The sequence below is a fragment of the Podarcis tiliguerta genome, assembly GCF_965153285.1.
Source record: "Podarcis tiliguerta genome assembly, chromosome: 8".
NCBI lineage: Eukaryota > Metazoa > Chordata > Lepidosauria > Squamata > Lacertidae > Podarcis > Podarcis tiliguerta.
The window spans coordinates 81,133,338-81,148,863 of NC_139541.1; the positions used below are offsets into that span (position 1 = coordinate 81,133,338).

The 15,526-nt window shown below is 52.1% G+C and overlaps 1 protein-coding gene across 4 annotated transcripts in view; it reads right to left on the reverse strand.

Annotated features, from left to right (window-relative positions):
- The window catches only part of ACTN4 (actinin alpha 4), a 141,776-nt gene that overhangs the window by 39,968 nt on the left and 86,282 nt on the right, over positions 1-15,526 (reverse strand). For 2 of the 4 annotated variants that reach the window (XM_083454983.1, XM_083454980.1), the window contains exons 4-8: positions 15,082-15,168; positions 12,544-12,631; positions 9,754-9,832; positions 7,850-7,931; positions 3,689-3,774 (exon numbers count right to left, since the gene is read on the reverse strand). In XM_083454983.1, the coding sequence (XP_083311109.1) occupies positions 3,689-3,774; positions 7,850-7,931; positions 9,754-9,832; positions 12,544-12,631; positions 15,082-15,168 (422 nt within the window). Of the gene's footprint in view, positions 1-3,688; positions 3,775-5,062; positions 5,149-7,849; positions 7,932-9,753; positions 9,833-12,543; positions 12,632-15,081; positions 15,169-15,526 lie in introns of all 4 variants that reach the window. The other 2 variants (XM_083454982.1, XM_083454981.1) reach the window with 1 other exon arrangement.

Here is a 15,526-nt window from a genome sequence, read left to right on the forward strand (position 1 = left end):
GCAGGGGTACCTTTACCCTTAAAGGTAAAGGGACCCCTGACCATTAGGTCCAGTCGTGGCCGACTCTGGGGTTGTGGCGCTCATCTCGCTTTATTGGCTGAGGGAGCCAGCGTACAGCTTCCGGGTCATGTGGCCAGCATGACTAAGCCGCTTCTGGCGAACCAGAGCAACGCACGGAAACGCCGTTTACCTTCCCGACAGAGCGCTACCTATTTATCTACTTGCACTGGCGTGCTTTCGAACTGCTAGGTTGGCAGGAGAATTAACCCTAAATGCCTTCAAATCAGGCAATCAAGTCAACTGAAGTCTGAACTACCCCCCCGTTTGTTTCAACGAATGTGGGTAGAAAGTAGAAAGCATCTGTGGTTTGTGAGAACAAGGCTGCAGGGGGTCTCCAGGCTATTCCAGATGAACTATTATGGACTATGAGGGCAGGATCCTGATCGAGGCACTGAAAGGAAGTTTCACGGATGAAGGGCACAACATGCTATTTGCCCGTTTGGATCTGCGGTCAATTGTGACACTCAGAAGACGGAAGCAGAATATTTAACCTCTTGGGAATTTTGCTTTTATGAGAGCTCTGAGTAGACGACACCTTTTAGAGGGGAGAGTGAAGGAAAAGCAAGAACGATGGCTTTGAGAGAGAGAGAGAGAGAGAGAGAGAGAGAGAGAGAGAACAAGGGGAAGAGAGATATAGTGGCTAGAGAAGGGGTGGGGGACATGGGTCGTTGGACTCCAACTCCCATCAGCCCCAGACAGTTCAGAATTTGGTTAGGGGGTGATGGGAGTTGTAGTCTAGCACCACAGATTCCCCAGGCCTGGGTTAGAGTACTGGACTTAGACCAGGGAGACCCAGGTTTATGTCCCTGCTTAGCTATGAAAGGGGACGCGGGTGGCGCAGAGCCTAGGACTTGCCGATCAGAACGTCGGTGGTTTGAATCCCCGTGACAGGGTGAGCTCCCATTGCTCGGTCCCTGCTCCTGCCAACCTAGCAGTTCAAAAGCACATCAATGTGCAAGTAGATCAATAGGTACCGCTCCGGCGGGAAGGTAAACGGCGTTTCCGTGCGCTGCTCTGGTTCGCCAGAAGCGGCTTAGTCATGCTGGCCACATGACCCGGAAGCTGTACGCCGGCTCCCTCGGCCAGTAAAGCGAGATGAGTGCTGCAACCCCAGAGTCGGCCACGACTGCACCTAATGGTCAGGGGTCCCTTTACCTTTACCTAAGCTATGAAAATAACTGGCAGCCGCCACCTCTTAACCTGGCCTGCAGAAAGGATTTTATTTTTTTTTAAGGGAGGCAGCCACCGCCAAAGACCGGGAATGCTTTCAGGAAATTAAACATTGGCAGCCTGACACACGAGCCAAAGGCGATGCATCTTGCAGAAATGCAAGAAGGCATTTGATACGGAAGAACGAAGGTTAACCTTCCCATAAAACTACTCTTCTGGTCTCTAAGGTGCTATATTATAATTTTCAAATTATTCTGGAAGGAGTCTTTTAAAGACTTTCTTTAACTTTTTTGAAGACCTGATTCTTTTAAAGGAGTTTTTAGGTTTTTAAGAAGAGTTTTTTTAAAACTATCTTTTTAAAAGAATTGTTTTCATTTATTCTTCCCAGAAGTAAAATGTCAACCGAGACGCCCAGAAATCTGGCCAGGGGGGACAGGAATGAAGGAAGCTAAAAGCCAGAAGCGTAGGTGGGAAGGGCAGGTAGAACCTGTCAATGGTGGTGCCTAAGGCGAGGAGTTCTTCATAGCCTGAGAGGCAGGGAGACCCCTGAAGACGCTGGCTTGGAAGACAGATCTGCCATCTTCCCAGCTCTGTGCAATGGTGGCAAGAGGCTTTGCTTATAATCCAGAGCAGAGGGGAGGGAGGAGAGACGGGATTGGGTTGGGATGCAGAAGAGGGGTACACACTCACTGCACAAAAAGGGGGAAAGCTAGATCAGGATTCTACACCTGAAAATCGGAACTTCTGCAACCTGCATAAAATATGCAAAGCAGGCAAACTGACATTCCTAAGTACAGTGGTGCCCCGCAAGATGAATGCCTTGCAAGACGGAAAACCCGCAAGACGAAAGGGTTTTCCGTCTGCAGAGGCGCTTCGCAAGACGAATTTCCCTATGGGCTTGCTTCGCAAGACGAAAAATGACGAAAAAAAATGAATATTTTTTTTTTGCTCCAAAACCCCTTATTCTGAATCGCTAAGCTGCTAAAAACATTTTAGCAGCAAAACCGCTAATCCCCCCCTTAAAAAGCCATTTTTAGCCCTTAAATTGTCAATAGCGCTAATAGCGCTAATCCGCCAATGGGCTTGCTTCGCAAGACGAAAAAACCGCAAGACGAAAAGACTCCCGGAACGGATTCTTTTTGTCTTGCGAGGCACCGCTGTACCATATTTTTCCGTATATAAGACTATATTTTCCCTCTATTTTTTTCAAGTTTAAAACTGGGGGTCGTCTTATGCACGGATAGTGCATATGGGGGACTTTGGAGTCCCCCAAAACAGGGGTCATGTTATACACAGGGGTGTGTTATAGATGGGAAAATATGGTATATTTTTCACCATTTACTCGGCTTCTGTCAGTCAGGAGAAGCACGGGACTGTAGGCAATGTGGACTTGCAAATCCACCCAGAAGTCAGAGGACGGCAAGTTTTTTTTTTTGCCAGGGATTCCCCAAACAGAGCCAAGCCTTCAAAACAATAAGGACTAGGAGCTTGTTTCTGTTAGGATTTTAAAAAAGAGCCAAGGCTCTCGGGGTGTTACAATTCGCACTCAGTTCCCCTATCCTGCCCTTTCATATAAGGATGGAGACATCAGGAACCACACTGAACAACTCTTGAGTTTCACTGCAGAGGATCGCCGTTCATTGCTGTAGAGCAGCCAGTGACCTTCGGATGTTTTTGACTACAACTCCCATCATCCGTGACCACGCCAGCTGGGGCAGATGGGAGTTGTAGTCCAAAACACCAGGAAAGCATCATTCGGAGGAGCTACCTACCTGGTTCAGAACTCAGCTCAGGGGCCGTTGCCAGTTCAGTCCCAGAATATGCGAATTATTGCAAGAGAACCTGTGGCTAAACCAGAAACCTCAGAGCAGCCTTTGCCAAACTGCTGCCTGGCACTGGTGGGAGTTGTGGTACAACAGGGCAGCAAAGGGTACTGATGACTGAGGCTATCCACCAGGTTTTGCTCCTAGCTGTAGAACAAGCCCTGGACAGGGAGCAGACCCAACAGCCAAGCCTATATGGCCTTTTTTCAACCAGAAGGTGATTATTTCAAGGAAGACTTGCTAGCTATGGCCCTGGAGGTCTCTCCAGAAAGCCATGCCCTGGGAACTCCACTGCTTGCATACAGCTAGGAAGAGAGTTGCACAGTATTTTGACAGAGGTGACGTTTAAAGGAAATCTAGAAGCTGCTCCTCGCCTGGAGAATTTTTGCGGGGAGCCAGAAGGCTTTCAGTCTCGCAGGGGGCTCGATGCATCCCTAGCTTACCGCCTGGATTTTTAATGAAACGAAAATTCAAAGCCACTCCGCCTCTCGGCCTCATTGACCCTCCGCAGGCATGCCCTTTCATGCAAATGTAAACCCTGCGCTCCGGAAAGTGGGTGAGGAACATGTTAGGGCGGTTTAGACTAGCCAGGTATAAGCAGCAGCAGCAGCCAGCCCCGCCCAGGCAAAGCTCACCTTCTGAGCCCCAGAGAAAGCGTGATAGAAGCAGGAGACGTAGGTCATGATGGCCTTCTCATCGGGCCTGAGCGTGCCTACAATATCTGCGCAGGAGGAAAGAGAAAAACAAAGGGAAGCAAAGTCAAGGGCACAGTGCAAGATCGTCCCGGTTCCCCCTCTGGCATGCAGCAGAGGAGGGGTGGGGCAAGCCTTTGCTCCGGACAGGGACCCAAACCTCAGCTGGGAGAGGGCTCTGCGGAAATAAACATCGCCCTTGATTCGGCCAGCCCTGCAAACTCTCCAAGATAACTTCAAAGGATTCTCTGCTCTGCTCCTAAGAGATCTTAGGACTGCAAGGCAACTGGTTCGCTGTGCAACTCGGTGCCTCTTTACTCAAAAGGAAACGCTGGTGTGTTCGATGGGGCTTACACCCTAGGGAGTGTATTTAAAGGTAAAGGGACCCCTGACCATTAGGTCCAGTCGTGACCGACTCTGGGGTTGTGGCGCTCATCTTGCTTTACTGGCCGAGGGAGCTGGCGTACAGCTTCCGGGTCATGTGGCCAGCATGACTAAACCGCTTCTGACGAACCAGAGCAGTGCACGGAAACGCCATTTACCTTCCCGCCGGAGTGGTATCTGTTTATCTACTTGCACTTTGATGTGCTTTTGAACTGCTAGGTTGGCAGGAGCAGGGACCGAGCAACAGGAGCTCACCCCGTCACAGGGATTCAAACCGCGGACCTTCCGATCGGCAAGTCCTAGGCTCTGTGGTTTAACCCACAGCGCCACCTGCGTCCCATAGGGTGTGTATTTACGATCCACCAAAGCCTCAGTTGATGCATTGGTGGGGCTGCCCAATTTTAACCAGTTGGGCTCGGAGTTCACGGGTTCCCTTGCTTATTTTGAGAAGCTATTTTGGTTCCGGCGTGTTACTGTAATAACGAAAGGGAGGCAGCTTCTTTCGATTAAATCACAAGTTCTTGCACTTCCTTCAGCCTCTCAAAAGGGCATCTGAAGTGAGGCTTTGCAAATATATTCCAGAAGTACAGGAAAACAGATATATTTGAATATAATTTGCACATATAATTTGTAAGAAGGTGGATGATTAATCCGTGAAAATGCTGATTGCTTGGAAGCCCTCCCTGAAACCCGGCAGACCAAGCGGCTTCAACTCCATCCGTTGGGAGTCTCCCAAATAATATTTGAAAGGAAAGAGATTTCTGGCTCATTATGATCTCGTGTTGAACCCTGGGTGTCAGACCCTGAGCTAGCTGAGGTTTGGGTTCCCAATGTTCTGCAAGTAGCTGCCCTCGGCACAAGAAGTCAGGAGAGCATCAGGGCGCTGGAAGGAAGAGGAGCGGTTAACAGTAGAGGCTCAGCCACGTCTGGTACCTTCTGAGCGCCAGAGAAGGCATGGTAGAAGCTGGACACATAGGTCATAATGGCCTTCTCATCGGGCCGGGCCGTGTTGACAATGTCTGAAAAGCGAACAAGAAGCATTAAAGATACCAGGAGGCAAAACTCTCCCCCGTCCCCTGTTGATCTGCTGGTTCTAGCAAAATCTGCCACAGCTCTGATGTCCACCTGTAGGCAAAGATTGAGCCCGGGGGAAATTAACGCCAAGAAGTTAATGTTACAAGTTTCCAAGTGAGCCAGAACTGGAAGTTAACTTGTCCAGCATGGAACTGAAGCCAAGGATCTGAGATTTATACTGCCAGAGCTCAAGGCTGCGCACACAACTGATGTGAAGGCCTATTAAAGGTTGGAGAGTTTTTACGACTTTGCAGTGGCTCTGTTGCTTGCCCTTTCCTCCAAAGAAGAACTTTGAATGCAGAGACTGTGCCAGGCATGTCTAATAAAACTCTGCGGACACCCACTGGAATCCGAGCGCTCCTGGTTTGTTTCGGGGTGTGGCTCCCTCGCTGCGGGGCTTTTCCTGCCCTCATCCCAGGGCTTCAGGGAGAAAGGCAAGCATTATATGTCCAAAGTTCCTTAGAAAGGAATGCTAAGGAAGAAGAACAAAACAGCGACAACAGGGGTTTGCTCCACTAGCTGTCAGTCCCGTGAACTGAAGGCCACACTAGCGTCTGATTGGCCAGCAGCAGACTGGTCCTCCCCCTCGGCTCCATCAAATCACAAGCAAAGTATGAGCTTGGAGGAGCCTGGCAGAACTTCCCCCATGGCTCCTTAAGGAGGCCCATGGCTCACTTCAGAAACCAGGGGTGGGATTCGCCATCCATAGCAGGGGTGGGGAAACTTTGGCCTTCCAGAGGTTGCTAAACTTCAGCTCCCATCAGTGACGTAGCGTGGGTTGTCAGCACCCTGGGCAAGGCAAGTAATTTGCGCCCCCTAACCTGGGGCAAGGCAAGTAATTTGCGCCCCCCCCCCCGCTGCACTGTCCCTCCCCCAGATAGTCCCTTGCTCTCTCTCCGCACCGCACGCCTGGCACCCTCCCCTCCACAGTGGGCAGCGACCCGGTGGCTCGGATCGGATTCGCACAGCCAGCACTGCAGTGAGAGAGAGTGAGTGAGCCAGGTAGGGGCAGAGAGCTGCTAGCGCGAGCGCGCCCCCCCCCCGATGTTGCGCCCGGTGCGGCCGGCCCCCCCGCACCCCCCACGCTACGCCACTGGCTCCCATCATGCCTTGCCATTGACCACGATTGCTTGAACTGATGGGAGTCATAGTTGAACAACATCCGGAGGGCAAATGTGTCCTCCCCACCTGCCGTGATCTAGAACCTGAGCAAGATCACTCAGACTGAGTGAGCCAGGTTCCCTGGACCTGGGAAATCTGTCTGCAGACAAATACAGGCCTATTTGGCTCCTTACCTCTCGCGCCTTGACCTAGCCGCTGTGATCCACACGACGGTCACCTCCAGACTTGATTACTGTAACTCACTCTACGTGGGGCTGCCCTTGAAGCTGACCCAGAAACTCCAGCGGGTGCAGAACACCGCGGCGAGACTCCTTACAGGGTCCTCGCCACGGGATCACATTAACCCGGTGCTATACCAGCTGCACTGGCTCCCGGTGGAGTACAGGATCAGGTTCAAGGTGCTGGTTTTAACCTTTAAAGACCTATACGGCCTAGGAGCCTTGTACCTACGGGACCACCTCTCCTGGTATGTCCCACAGAGGACCTTACGGTCTTTAAATAAAAGCATCTTGGAGATTCCGGGCCACAGGGAGGTTAGGCTGGCCTCAACCAGAGCCAGGGCTTTTTCGGCCATGGCCCCGATCTGTTGGAACGCTCTGTCACAAGAGACCAGGGCCCTGCAGGACTTGACATCTTTCTGCAGGGCCTGCAAGACAGAGCTGTTCCACCAGGCCTTTGGCCAAGGCACAGTCTGACCCCCTCCTTTGGGTCAGAACTCTAGCCCAATGGTTGCCATTAATTTGATTCTGAACTGATTTTAGAATGAATTGATTTTAGAATGTATTTCAATTGATTGTGATTTTATGTAAACTGTGTTACTTTTACTGTTGTTAGCCGTTCTAAGCCTGGCTTCGGCTGGGGAGGGCGGGATATAAATAAAATTTTATTATTATTATTTTAAGGTGGCAGAGTCCTGAGCAAAGAGACTGTACCACTTTGCGTGGAGGAGACTCGTTCTTTCGATACTCTGTGTAAAAACAAAACTCTCCACGCACAAACCCTCCATGAAGGACAAAGGCAGCTGGATAAAACCTCTCCCCAAATTTTCGACTTTCAGGAAGTCGCAAAGAAGGGGAATGTCTGAAATGCAACCACACCACTTGCAGCCTTAAGCGGTACAGTCCCTTCTGCCTCAGGACTCCGCCGCCTACGATTTCTGCATCGGGAGTGCGGCAGATCTGATCTGGCATGTTACTTTGTCCCAGAGGAATTTGGGCTGTGCAATTCGGGTGTGTGTGTGTGTGTGGAGGGTCTGGGCAGCTAAGTGCAAGTCAGCCCGACAGAAGGAGCGTCAGCGACTCTCAGCAAGGCAGCGAACCCAAGGCAGTGCTCCACAGCTCTCTTGGGCTTCCACAGCCCAGCCCTACTAAGGGAACTGCAGGATGGGGGGCAGAGGGGGGGGGAGGTGCTTCAGCGCCAAAAAACTCTTCCTCTGGGAATCGGTTGCATTGCGACGCTGTTACGAAATTTGCTTCTTGGAACCGAACACCCGAGCCCACGCTCCGAGAGCAGCCTCCAGCTTACCTTCTGCATCCAACATCTTGGGAATGTCGAGGTATTTCTCAGCGACCTCAAAAGCATTGTTCAGATTCGTGACTGGATCATCCTGGGGAGAAAAGGGGGGGGGGTTGCCGGAGAGGCACAGCTGTTAGAACTGGTACCGTCCCAAAGCCGAATCGCAACCCTGCCCTGCCAGCTGAGAAGGAACATCCAAAGGAGAAAAGTGTTTCTCTGCCTCCCCCTGCCCCCCTACAAGCAGCTACTGGATGGATGGCGACCGACAGATTGAGGTTGAATCCTGACAAGACAGAAGTACTGTTTTGCGGGGACAGGAGGCGGGCAGGTGTGGAGGACTCCCTGGTCCCGAATGGGGTAACTGTGCCCCTGAAGGACCAGGTGCACAGCCTGGGAGTCATTCTGGACTCACAGCTGTCCATGAAGGCACAGGTCAATTCTGTGTCCATGTCAGCTGTTTATCAGCTCCATCTGGTACGCAGGATGAGGCTGTCTCACCAGAGTGGTGCATGCTCTGGTTATCTCCTGCTTGCAATGCACTCTATGTGGGGCTACCTTTGAAGGTGACCTGGAAACTACAACTAATCCAGAATGCGGCAGCTAGACTGGTGACTGGGGTTGGCCACCGAGACCACATAACACCAGTCTTGAAAGACCTACACTGGCTCCCAGTACGTTTCCGAGCACAATTCAAAGTGTTGGTGACTGGTGACTAGGAGCTGCGGCCGATACCATATAACACCGGTCCGGAAAGATCTTCATTGGCTCCCAGTACATTTCCGAGCACAATTCAAAGTGTTGGTGCTGACCTTTAAAGACCTAAATGGCCTCGGTCCAGTATACCTCAAGGAGCGTCTCTACCTCCATCGTTCTAGCCAGACACTGAAGTCCGGCGCCACTACCAAGAAGGCCCTCTGCCTGGTTCCCTGTAACTTGGCTTATCGCAGGGAGGGAACTGCCAAAAGGCCATCGGAGCTGGACCTCAGTGTCTGGGCTGGACAATGGGGGTGGAGACGCTCCTTCAGGTATACTGGGCATTTGAGGCCGTTGAGGGCTTTAAAGGTAAGCACCAACACTTTGGATTGTGCTTGGAAACATACTGGGAGCTAACGTAGGTAGGTCTTGGAATCCCGGAAGGTGTAGTTTAAGGGTGATGGGAGAATTTAGGAGGCTCCTTTTCCCCCCTCCCAGAGTTACAGCTCCTGCAGGGCTTTAGCAATCAATTCTTCTTTACATGGAACTCTTGGAACTGAGCTTCATGTGGGGAGCGGGGAGAGGAGATTTCCTAACAGTACTCAGCACCCTTCGCAAACTACAGTTCCCAGAATCCTTGGGGGGAAGCCAGAACTGTACAAAAGTCATGGTACAGGGTGCTTTTAAATGGACGGTGCGAATGTGGCCTTTAATTCCGCAAAAGAGCCCTGCAGCCCAGTGTGAGTGTTAGGGCATTTCACACCCCCTCTCAACTACCACCCTGCCTTTCCCTCCATGGCATTTTAGCTTGGGGGGGGGGGGGGAACGCTTTGCCACCTTTAACCCTGAGGGCGGTCACTGCCATTCTCACGTTAGGGACGAGGAGATCGTGACTCGCCCCAGATCGCCCAGGGAGATCCTGGCTGAAGTGGGATTTGAACCTGAGCTCTCAGGTGGCGCAACGGCTCAGTGCGTCCGGCTGTTAAGCAGAAGGCTGGTGGTTCAAGCCCACTCAGGGATAGCTGCGGGGAGCATTCCTGCATTGCAAGGGTTGGACTAAATGACTGTCGTGACTCATGCTCATTTCTGGACTGGATTCTGGGGAGAGCATGTAGGACACAGCTAAAAACAAGAAAAACAACGCTACTACTACTACTAAAACTCAATTTCGAGTCCAAAATGAGGAAGGAAGGAAGGAGCTGCTGCTGTCGCCAACATACCTTTCTGAGCTTGTCATACTCAATGAGTTCTGGTCTGTGTCTGTGGATCAAGGCATTAAAAGCAAGGCCGTCTTTCCAGCTGTAAAAAGAAGCCCAAGGATACAGTTAGATTGCTTGGCTGTCCAAGAGGGGAAACTGCGGCTTCGGGGAAGCATTCCTCAAAATTGCAAGGCCCGCCCCCCCCCCCCCCTTTCGGACAGGAGGGTGCTTTTCAGTACAGTAATGCCGTACTGTTTTTAACACTTGATTGGGAGCCGCCCAGAGTGGCTGGGGAAACCCAGCCAGATGGGCGGGGTATAAATAATAAATCATCATCATCATCTTCACAAAAAGATAGCAAAGAAAGGGCAGAACCACGCAAACTTCAAGAGAGTCGCTAAAAAGTAAGAATGCAAGAGCCCTGCTGGGCTGCACTCAGGGTTCGTTCAGACCAGTGGCCAAGCCACTGGGAGGCCAACACGCAGGGCCTGAAGCCCACCGCCTGTTCCTGCCTATTTCCCTTCAATGTGGGGGTCCCACACAGCCATCATAACCACAGACAACCCCCCCCCCTGCAACCCCCTCCAAGGATTTGCCTGCTCTCCTTCTCAAAGGCATCTAAGCCACCACAACATTATGGGGTTTGCACCCCAAGTGACGCCTCCCGTCAGTATATGGACTCTCCCCACACACCCCGGTGCTAAATCTGTCCTAAGGATTCCCTCAACCCTCCGGAGCAGATTTGGGGCACGCAAGGTAAAGGTAAAGGACCCCTGGATGGTTAAGTCCTGTCAAAGGAGACTATGGGGTTGCGGCGCTCATCTCGCTTTCGGGCCAAGGGAGCTTCTGGATCATGTGGCCAGCAGGACTGAACTGCTTCTGGCGCAACGAGACACCACAATGGAAACTAGAGCGCACGCAAATGCTGTTTACCTTTCTGCCACAGTGGTACCCATTTATCTACTTGCGCTGGCATGCTTTCGAACTGCTAGGTTGGCAGGAGCCGGGACAGAGCAACAGGAGCTCACCCCGTCATGGGGATTCGAACCACCAACCTTCTGATTGGCAAGCCCAAGAGGCTCAGTGGTTTAGACCACAGGGCCACCCGCGTCCCTATAGGGCATGCATGGAGTGGGGGAGACGGTGTCCCCATTTCACAAGTGGAAATCCTTGTGTTGATCAGAGGTGTTCCTTGGGTGCTACCCGTTTGCCGGAGAACTCTCCTGAGTCAGTTCCTTGCCCTGGGTGGCAGATTTGCCTTCCGCTGCCCAGAATCTACTGCCCATTTATTTCAGTGGGTGATTCACTTTTCACCCAGCACATATCATTCCATCAGCCTCTGCCCACCACTCTCCTCCCCAAGACCCATTATCCCTAAAATATCCATCCAGCCGCAGCCTCTCGTCCGCACAAGATAACCTGCCAGTCTCTTAAAGATTCCCAGTGAGCTACTGCCAGGTCTCTGGCCCGGGCAGGAAGCACAAAGGCCTCTGCTATTTGATGGGCTGGTGTGCAGGATTTTTAATGGGGAGCCATCCTCCTTTCTCTCCTGAAGGGAGAAAGGTTGTTTTCTGCTGCTCCAGAGAAGCGGACACGTAGCAATGGATCCAAACTACAAGAAAGAAGATTCCACCTAAACATTAGGAAGAACATCCTGACAGTAAGAGCTGTTTGACAGTGGAATTTGCTGCCAAGGAGTGTGGTGGAGTCTCCTTCTTTGGAGGTCTTTAAGCAGAGGCTTGACAACCATATGTCAGGAGTGCTCTGATGGTGTTTCCTGCTTGGCAGGGGGTTGGACTCGATGGCCCTTGTGGTCTCTTCCAACTCTATGATTCTATGATTCTATGAAGCCATTTCTCGCAGCCTTTGAGACGCAGCAAGGCTTTCTGGCCGGAGAGTGGAAATGCTGCCTCTTTGTTTGGGAAAGGCAAGGCCCGGTGCCTCGCAGAGTGGCTGTGCCTCGACTGGTCAGAATTGTAGAGTTGAAAGGGACCCCCCGGGGTCATCCAGCCCCACCCCCTGAAATACAGGGGTAGCAGCTGAAGAATCTCCACTTTTCGAAGAAGCGTGTTCCACTGTCAGAACAGCTTGTGTTTAGTTGGAATCTGCTTCATCGCACTTGGAATCCATTGGTTCTTAGCTGGGATAGCTCAGCCAGCAGAGCACGGAGCTCTGAATCTCAGGGTCAGGGGTTCGAGCCCTGCGTTGGGCAAAATATTCCTGCATTGCAGGGGGTTGGACTAGATGCCCTTCGTGGTCCCTCCCAACTCTAAGATTCTTTCACGGTTTGCAACTTACCCTCTTGAGCAGCAGAAAACAAGCTTTGCTCCCTCTTCCATGGGACAACCTTTTAGATATTAAAGGTGAAGGTAAAGGGACCCTTGACCAATAGGTCCAGTCGTGACCGACTCTGGGGTTGCGGCGCTCATCTCGCTTTACTGGCCGAGGGAGTCGGCGTACAGCTTCCGGGTCATGTGGCCAGCATGACTGAGCGGCTTCTGGCGAACCAGAGCAGCGCACAGAAACGCCGTTTACCTTCCCGCCGGAGTGGTACCTATTGATCTACTTGCACTTTGATGTGCTTTCGAACTGCTAGGTTGGCAGGAGCAGGGACTGAGCAACGGGAGCTCACCCCATCGCGGGGATTCAAACCGCCAACCAGCAAGTCCTAGGCTCTGTGGTTTAACCCACAGAGCCATTCTATCTCTTCTCACTCTCCTCCTTTCCAGCCTAAACATGCCCAGCTTCCTCAACTGTCCCTCCTAAAGGTTGGTTTCCAGGCCCTCGATCATCTCGGCTCTGCAAGGTTACCTTATGTGGAAGTTCTGTACGTTGACGTTCTTGTAGGGCGCAGTCTTCCTCTGGCACCAGAGCAACAGGCCTTCCTTGGCCGAAGTCTCTGCAGGACGAAGGGGAGAAAGAAGACATGATGGCACCGTCCTTGGCAGGACGAGTCCCTGGCGTGGGAGGGCTGAAGCTAATGCAGCAACAGGAATGGGACGAAGTCAAGGCAACATCTCCAAACCTAAGGGTCGAAGGCCAATGTTGCACGAGGCTCTTCCACTGAAAAAAAAAGGTGTGCAGAATGCCCCGAGAGATGCATTTCAGGCACTTTGTGCACGCAGTCTCCCCAAAACTGTGGTAACTGTCATAAACAAAATTCAACATTGCATTTTTATACAGGCATCCTCCCGCTTGTGCATGGAACTGGGAAGCAACCCAATAATTCAATTCAAACTGGGAAATGGCAGGAGAGAGCTGGGGAGTCCCCGTGGCTCTCAAGGCACTGAGATCCAGCTCCGAGGGCCTTCTGGCGGTTCCCTGCCTGCGAGAAGCCAAGTTACAGGGGACCAGGCAGAGGGCCTTCTCGGTGGTGGCGCCCGCCCTGTGGAACGCCCTCCCACCAGATGTCAAAGAGAAGAACAACTACCAGACTTTTAGAAGACATCTGAAGGCAGCCCTGTTTAAGGAAGCCTTCAATGTTTAATAGGTTATTGTATTTTAATATTCCGTTGGAAGCTGCCTAGAGTGGCTGGGGAAGCCCAGCCAGATGGGCGGGGTATAAATAACAAATTATTATTATAATATTATTATTAAGGAGACCCTCCCTGGAGCCCAAAGAGGAAGTGTGCAAGGGCCAGAGGAAGCCCCAAAGAGCCTGGAGGCACAGCGGGGCTTTGTTCACGCTGCTCAGTCTCCCCGCCTGGCAGCTGATGCGCTAGGTAGCGCAGCACCAGTCTTTCATGCGTCCTCCAGCCTCCGCCAGCCCCAGAGCTTCAGTTCTAGTTGTGGATATTTCTGGACGCAGTATGAGTTGAAGAGAGGGTGTCTTAATGGTGGTTAGAGGGCGCTCCCCACTTTGTGCAATGTCACCTATGCACGTGGGGGCCCAGAATGTAACCCCCACACAATTGGGGGGGCTGCCTGTTGTTGTCATCTGCCCAGGGACAGATCCAAGCGGGGAACGGTCTTGGGGGAAATGACCCTTTCCTATAAAGCAGCCTCCCCCAAGCAAAAACTCAAATGGGCTTTACCTTTTCAGGGTACTAGTTTTGCAAGCGCTTTGTTGCAGCCTTCCCCAAGCTGGTGCCCTCTGGGTGTTTTGGATGATGAGAGGCAGCGTCCAAAACACCCAGAGGGCACCAGCTTGGGGAAGGCTGCAACAAAGCGCTTGCAAAACTAGTACCCTGAAAAGGTAAAGCCCATTTGAGTTTTTGCTAAGCAAAACGCCACCAGGTGCCCCGATTCCTTAACCCGTGTTTGTTGTCACTTGTGCAGAAGGGAAGGGGGTGTGTGGCTGTTGTGGGTGGGGCATCTGCAGGGGAGAAGAAGTGGCAAGCAGGATAGGAAGGTGAGCTCACAACCAACCAGCCCACTCCCCAAAATATGGCATGAGTTGTAAAAAGAAAAAGAAAGAAAAAGAAAAGGCGCTCTTGCTTGTGCCTGAGCTGGGAATAAAACAGCTGAGGTGCGGGACCGCCTCTCCTGGTATGCCCCACAGAGAAACCTACGGTCTGCAAATAAAAACATCCTGAAGGTCCCAGGCCTCAGAGAGGTTAGGCTGGCCTCAACTAGAGCCAGGGCTTTTTCGGTTGTGGCCCCGATCTGGTGGAACGCTCTGTCACAAGAGACAAGGGCCCTGCGGGACTTGACATCTTTCCGCAGGGCCTGTAAGACGGAGCTGTTCCACCAGGCCTTTGGTCAGGGCGCAGCCTGACCCCCTCCTCTGGCAATCTGCACAGGGTCCTGCTTGCTGGTTGCCATCAATTTGTTTCTGATTGATTTTATGGTGAAAAGTTTTTAGAATGTTGGATTGTTTTTATTGTTGTTAGCTGCCCTGAGCCCAGCTTTGGCTGGGGAGGGCGGGGTATAAATAAAATTTATTATTATTATTATTATTATTATAAGATCAGGTGGGTGCGAATTTGCATTCTTAGGTACTGGGGCTGCACTGGGGCCCAGGCAGAAAGCCAAGGGGGGGAAGCACTGGGCTCCCCCCCCCCAAAAAAGGCCTCTGGCTGCCTAATGGCTGCTTGGCAGGCATTCCCAAGGCAGGTATTTGCCAAGGAGCCTGAGCCACACGCTCAATAAAGTCAGTGAGGGTTACTGCAACCGACTTGAGCAGCTGCACGGTGCATGATTCATTGTTGCTGGTCTAGCGGGAAAGAGGAAGCGGTTGAAGGCGTGGGCGCCGTCGTGGATCACCGCAAGTCCGCGGTGCATTGCCGCATGGGCTTCGCCAGCTTCCTCTCCCGTCTATTTAACTGTGCCAGACGTACAGCTGGTGCCGACACGCCAGGAGGAAGGTGCAGAGAGGGCAGGCTGGCCTGCGGGAACTTGGGCGCTCACCTTCTACGGAGATGTCCTGGATGGCGAATCTGAGGATGATGGTCCAGATCATGCCGAGGGTCATCTTTGCGTTGCCGTCGACGATTTCTGGAAGCAGACGGAAAAGGGCGTTAAGGGAGGGAGGCCGGTTCTGTTCTGGATCAGCTCAGGCTTCGGCCAGAAAGCGGGCAACTTGCATAGCTCAGTTGGTCAGAGAGTACAGTGGTACCGCGCAAGACGAATGCCTCGCAAGACGGAAAACCCGCAAGACGAAAGGGTTTTCCGTTTTTCGATGCGCTTCGCAGGACGAATTTCCCTATGGGCTTGCTTCGCAAGACGAAAATGTCTTGCGAGTCTTGAGATTTTTTTCCGCTCCCCACCCCCTTTTTCTAAGCCGCTAAACCGCTAATAGCCTTTTAGCAGCTAATCCGCTAATCCCTTAAGCCTTTAATAGCCGCTAATAGCC